Genomic DNA, 6,401 nt, shown 5'->3' with positions numbered 1-6,401 from the left:
TTTTCTTCTAGGTTTGTTTGTTTTTTTAATTTAGTTATCTCGTATGTAAACATTGCTGGTTTAAATATTTAAATAAATATTTAGCTATTTTCTACCAGCTGACAAATACCTTTTAGCTTCTGTTTGTAGCTTTATGACAATTCTTAAAACTATTCTTATGTTCTGAATCAAGCATAAGTAATAATATTATATAAATTAATTGACTCTTAATGTTATATAGATTGCTTTCTCTAATGCAGTTAGGAGATGTTCAAAATTTGATTTGTTCTTAGAGTAAGTGAAGGTTTGAAGAATGGTATAAATATATATAGAAGAGGGTGTACTTTACCAACTTCTTTTTAACAGCATTGTTAACATATTTTAAACTATTTAACAACAATGCTGGAATGATCATTTGCTTTGATGTAATCTGCTAATTCAACACATATCAATTAAAAGTCTGTCTGCTGTGGAAGATATTTCTAGTTTTAAGACTAGCTTCATCCCCTAATTCCCCACTCCCCACCTATGTTTTCATATTGCATTCCTGTGTGTTTATTTTCAGCCTTCTGTAAGTTTTATAACCCTGTACTATACAAGCAAAGTAATTGTTATTTTATAATGCTATACTGTATAATCAAAGTAATTGTTACTCCAACTTTGTAATTTATTATAATAAAGAAGATGGATATAACCTATGATTCTTATCATCACTTACTTGGTATTTTGCATTTAGGATTCTTTCCATATAAAGTTACAGTGTATCAAAATACCTCAAATTTCAAAATATCTTAAAACGAGAAATGATATAACCTATTAATATAATAATCTTTGTAATTACAATTTGGTTAAGCAATTTTCTTTCTGGGCTGTATTTTCTTTATATCCATACTGGTGTTTTCTGTACTTGTTCTATCCAGTACTGAGATGGGGGTGTTAAAATTTCCAACTGAAACTATGGATTTGTCTGTTTCTTTTTAGTTCTGTTTTTGTTTTATAAATTTTCAAGCTTATTAATTAAAGATACATACATATTTATGCCTCATTGATGACTTACGCTCTTTATTTCTTGTAATACTCTTGGCCTTGAAGTCTGCTTTATATTGCTATGCCAACTTTCATATCCTTGCTGTTTGTATAGTATATCTTTTTCATCCATTTATTTCCAACTCATTTGATCTTATATTTAAACTATATAAGTTTAAGTCTTGCTTTTTAATCAATTTTGATAATTTCTGTTTATTAATTGGAATGTTTACTCCATTTATTTTTACACATATTTTAGACTGTTTAAAATTGTGTTGGAGGCCCCTGAGTCTCTGTTCATTTTCACTTATTCATTTTTGTCTTTATTGTTCAGATCGATCTGTGTTCAGGTTTACTGACTTCCTTTCTATCTCCATTGTCTGTTATGTGTGCCCTAATGGTGAATTTTTCACTTCAGTTATTGTATTTCTCAGTTATAGAATTTCCAATTGATTTTTTATAGTTTCCATTTTTCTGTTGATATTTACTTGTTTACTCATTAAGACTGTATTTTATTTCTTTAAAATATTTTCCTTTGTTTCTTTGAGCTTATTTATTTTAGTACAAGAGCTATTTTAAAGTGTTTGTCAGCTGTAAATCTAACATCTTTTGGAACCATTTTCTGTAGACTTTTTTCCTTGATGATGAGTCACACTTTCCTTTTTGCCTCTCTAGTAATTTTGAAATTATGTATTGTACCTTTTGGATGGTAGAGAGTCTAGATTTTGTTATTTTTCTTTGCGTAGTATTGATTTCCATTCTAATAGGCTGTCCAGTTACTTGCTGGTCATCCTTAACTCATGCAGGCTTAATTTTATACTTTGTAGATGTGTGGAAAGATCAAGCTGTTTCCCAAGTTCATTTAACTTGGTAGGATTCAACCTTTAAATTCTGTTCCACCTGCAGTCTTTAGTGTTTGGTATTAGGCTTTGTTAGGTAGTGCTAGAGTAGGTCTTACTTTAGAGCGTGGTTGTTTCTTATAAGATGTGTTAGCTGGATTCCCAAGAAATTAATAAAACATTCCTTCCAATGCTGCTTGACCTGTAGTGTTTCTGTTCTGCCATCAGCCCTATAGCAGTTACTCTGTAGTCAACTTGGAGTACTCTCTCTAGGTAGACCAGCCTTTAGCCAAATACTTACATGTGACTTCTAGGGACCTCCCTCTCTACAATACCTTACTTTCCAGTTTCCTGCCCAGCATAATTTAGCTGCCTTATGTGTCTTGAACTCTGATCTCCTCCTCTTCAACTCAGCAGGACCACTGTGCTTTGTTTGCTTAGACAATCACTTGCTGTGCACTGGTTGGGATAATGACTTTAATCAGAATTTGGGGACAATTATTGGTCTAACTTGGTCAGTTTCTCTTCTCTCAGGGGTTATAGTCTTATGCTGCTTATTTTACAAACCTGAAAACAGTAGCTTCATATATTTTGCCATTTCAGTGGTCGTCTACAGTGGGAGCATTAGCTGGTACACATTATTCCATCATAGCCAGAAGTACATGATACTGAGTGATAAATATTTATATTTATTGTGTCATCCCAGGACTTTTCTGTGTTTTCTATTAGTGATTTGTTGAAACACACTCAACAAATAAGACTTGTTATCTGGTTTTTGTTGGGGGAAAAAACTTTATTAAAGAGTTACATTTTATGATTTTCTAAAATTTTATTGCATTTTATATATTATAGTATCTGATCTGTAAAATATGATGGTTCTTCCCTATTATGTCTGGGGAAGACATGAACATATCTTTGGTTTACCTTATTTTCATCAGTGAAAGTATTGATTCTAGAAATGGATAGCATTCGACAAAAGATAATTAGAAACCTGCTGAATCTTTTTTAAAACTGAAAATTCATAGTGTGGCCAGTTATCACGTAAAAGAAAATTTGCAAATTAATTTATGTGTCAAATATTTAGTGAGTGTCTCTTATTACCAGTTCTGGCATTATACTTGTACTGGGGATATGATGGAGAACAAAGTAGGCATGAATAATCCCCACCCTTGTTGAGTTTACATTCCAATTTGGGAAACAACAAATACAAAAAAACAACATCAAAAAATTACAAATTATGGTATCTACTAGGAAGAAAACAGGTGGGGTTCTGAGGCAGAGAACAATGAGTTCTACTTTGGATAGAGTGGTCAGAGAAAGCCTCTTTGAGGAGTTTTATACTTCAGCTGAGTGGATAAGGAGCTCGTATCCTTGGGTTAGATAGAGGTTGGGTCAGGGACAGTGACGGGTTTTCTAATACCTTTCCAGTACCTGTAAAGACCCTGAGGAAAGTTTTGTTATATTAGGGGAACTAAAAGTGTGCCTGAAATATGAATAAAAGGGGAACAAGTGATGAGATTTAAATTGGGAAGGTGGGAATAGGCTAGATCATTTATGACCCTGTAGACTATGGTCTGGAGCTTGACTTCCTCTTACCTTCTTTCCTCCAACCCTGAGTAGGGTGACGATCTAATCTGTTATACCACAGCTGGCATACTTGAGTGAAAAGAAGCACAAACTGGGTGGAATACTAAGTTGACAGATGTAATCTGGTCCTGTTTGGGGAAATCATCCTAGTTGCAGGCATACATATGTAGAGATAGTACAGATTCTGGATGCAGACTACTTTTAAATCATGAATTTACTTACTATCTGTATAGCTTTCAGGCAATTTAACTTCTTCGTGCCTCAAATTTCCCATTTGTAACATGGAAGAAATAATACCTCATTGGGACTGTTAGGAAGATAATATATAATAATACATGTATCAAAACACACAGTGTGTGGCACATACTAAGTACTCAGTAAATTCATTGTTTCAGCAAACATTTACTGAAAGGTTATTATATATCAGGCATTATACTAGACACTGGGGATTAAGCAGTGAACAAGACGGAAATTCTTGCCTTTATTGGGTTTAAATGCTAGTACTAAGAGAGAGGTGATAAAAGTGCAGTGGAGCAAAAGCATGGAAGACAGTGGAATAGGGAGTATGCTGGCAGCAGAGGGGAACAATGAGTTGAAAGTTTAATTTGAAAGTTTAGCTTGCTCAGAGTAGGCCTCACTAAGAAGAAAACATTTGAACAAGGATTTTAAGGAAGTGAGGGATTGAGCCCAGTTAGAGGAGGTGATTTCAGGTAGAGGGAACAGCACATGCAGAGATGATATGGGAAGCCTTTAGGGGGTTTTAAGCAGAGGAATGACAGAAAATGGTTTGTTTTAGAAGGATCCGTAGACTGTGGAGAGGTGAAAATGTCAGGGAAGCTAGTTGAGGCTAGTTCTGGTAATTGAAATAAAGGATACTGTACCAGGGTGATATCAGTGGAGGTAGTTAGAAATTATGGGATTCTGAAACTACTTGAAAGGTAGAATTGACATGATTTGCTGATAAATTTGATAAGTTGTTTAAGAGAAAAAGAGGTGCTAAAGGATTTTTAGCCAGAACAACTAGAAGGATGAAGCTGCTATTTACTGAAATGGGAGGAATCCATTCAAGAGTAAAGATTAGGAGTTTCAGTATTAGATGTCCTGTTAGACACTCAAGTATAAATATTAGCAGTTATTATGTACTATTATCCAATAAATGTTAACTATTATCATTAACTATTATCTCTCTGTTAGACAGTTTGCTATGTTCTAGGAATTAAAAGGATGGTCAAAAATAGATAGCCTTCTTGCCCTTATGGAATTTACAGTCTAATGGAGAAGATAGGAAATGATCAAATAACCATATTGTTGGTAGTTAGTTTTTTCCCTTAAAAATTTTTTTTCCCTGTTTCTTTCATTAAAAATGTTTGCTTTTACTTTTTATTAGTTAGCTAAGGATCATTTTGTTTTGCAATTAAAGTCTTTAATAACAGGATTATAGTATGATCTGTTCACCTTTCTCATAAAACTAAAGTATTAATCATTTTTGTGTTTTAAAAAATCAACAGGTTCGTCATAAGGCATCACAGAAAGTTTATGCTATGAAACTTCTTAGTAAGTTTGAAATGATAAAAAGATCAGATTCTGCTTTTTTCTGGGAAGAAAGAGATATTATGGCCTTTGCCAACAGTCCCTGGGTGGTTCAGGTAAGCATACTAACTTTTATAAGTTTATTTCCTTTTTTGATAAGTGCTTATTATTCATAAGAGTTGATTTTGTGTGCTGAAATTCCTATGCTTCATTCACATAGTGACAGTGTAGTTATTTTTAGTAAGATCTGATTCAGTACACTTGTTTAATATTCCTAAACAGTATGTCCACATAGATGTAACATGTAATGATTACTTAAATTGGTGTTTGGAAGCAAGTATTAGTTGCAACTTTTTCTTCTTTAATTCTTTTATAAAGAATTGGCTTGATCACCAGTATGCCATTATTCCCTGTCAACCCCTTCTTGTGACTTACATGGTAGGAACATAGCAAATTCATTGAACCATTTAAGGATATATACATACTAATATTAGTTAGAAGTTTATGTTACATTAATCAGCGTATCTTGGGGAAAAAAAACTGTCTACAATAAATATTTTGAAAGTTCTCCTACAGTGCTTTATATATTACCTATAATGTAAGACAGTATTAGGGCTTCTAATTCCACAACTCTTAATGTGACTGTGGGTTAAGGAACTTATGGTTCTGTTTTGCCTTCTTTTCTGTTATATCCCTCACCAGCTTTACTTCTCTAAAAGTTTTTTTATACTTTTATATTTTATATCTAAATCTCCAAACATTTTTGAGCAAGTGTCATGCATGAGTAAGATTAGATGTATACCAATACTTGTTCAGCATGCTTAAATGATCCAGGAATTTGATAACCTTGCTTGTAGAAGGCAATTTGGAGGCAAAAAAATTTGCCACATTGATGACCATGTCATTTAAAAGCTCATTACTGTTGCTTTTTTTTTTTATAGGGTTGAGCCTTAATCCTCCCCTCTTATTTTTTTACTGTAGGCAGTGAATAGAAATCCTGGTATGTGCATCTAAAACTAAAATTTTTGTGGCAAATTATGTACCATGATAATTTACTTGATTAAAGAATCATGGTAATAAAAGTATGTATTATACTTTTAGCTTTAAATTGTTTTCATAGTAGCAGATTCCTTGCCATTTCTAGTTAATCATTTTATAAATTGGCATCTTTTGATCTTTAATTCTGCTGAGTGGACCTTTATCGAGTCTTAATTGAGATAGAAAGGACCTGTAGATTATTGAGATAATCGAGATAATGGATCTGAGGAAGCATATCAGCAGCAAAACATAGTACAGTTGAAAAAGTAACTCAGATTGTCATCATGGCCGTCATACGTTTACCTATCTTGATAAAAGACGTTCCAGGCACCATTATATTTATATGCATGAAGTATTGAACTTTTGGGGAAAACTTACCAAAGTGACTTATTTTTATTATTT

The 6,401-nt window shown here is 33.0% G+C and overlaps 1 protein-coding gene across 1 annotated transcript in view; it reads left to right on the top strand.

The window, feature by feature from the left end:
- The window catches only part of ROCK2 (Rho-associated, coiled-coil containing protein kinase 2), a 205,080-nt gene that overhangs the window by 125,041 nt on the left and 73,638 nt on the right, over window positions 1-6,401 (top strand). Inside the window, exon 7 of the mRNA XM_012648914.1 lies at window positions 4,940-5,077. Coding sequence (XP_012504368.1) covers window positions 4,940-5,077 — 138 coding nt within the window. The remainder of the gene's footprint in view (window positions 1-4,939; window positions 5,078-6,401) is intronic.

Source organism: Propithecus coquereli, unplaced genomic scaffold (assembly GCF_000956105.1).
Source record: "Propithecus coquereli isolate 6110/MARCELLA unplaced genomic scaffold, Pcoq_1.0 Scaffold298, whole genome shotgun sequence".
Lineage (NCBI taxonomy): Eukaryota > Metazoa > Chordata > Mammalia > Primates > Indriidae > Propithecus > Propithecus coquereli.
This window is presented reverse-complemented; position numbering and strand designations above follow the sequence as displayed.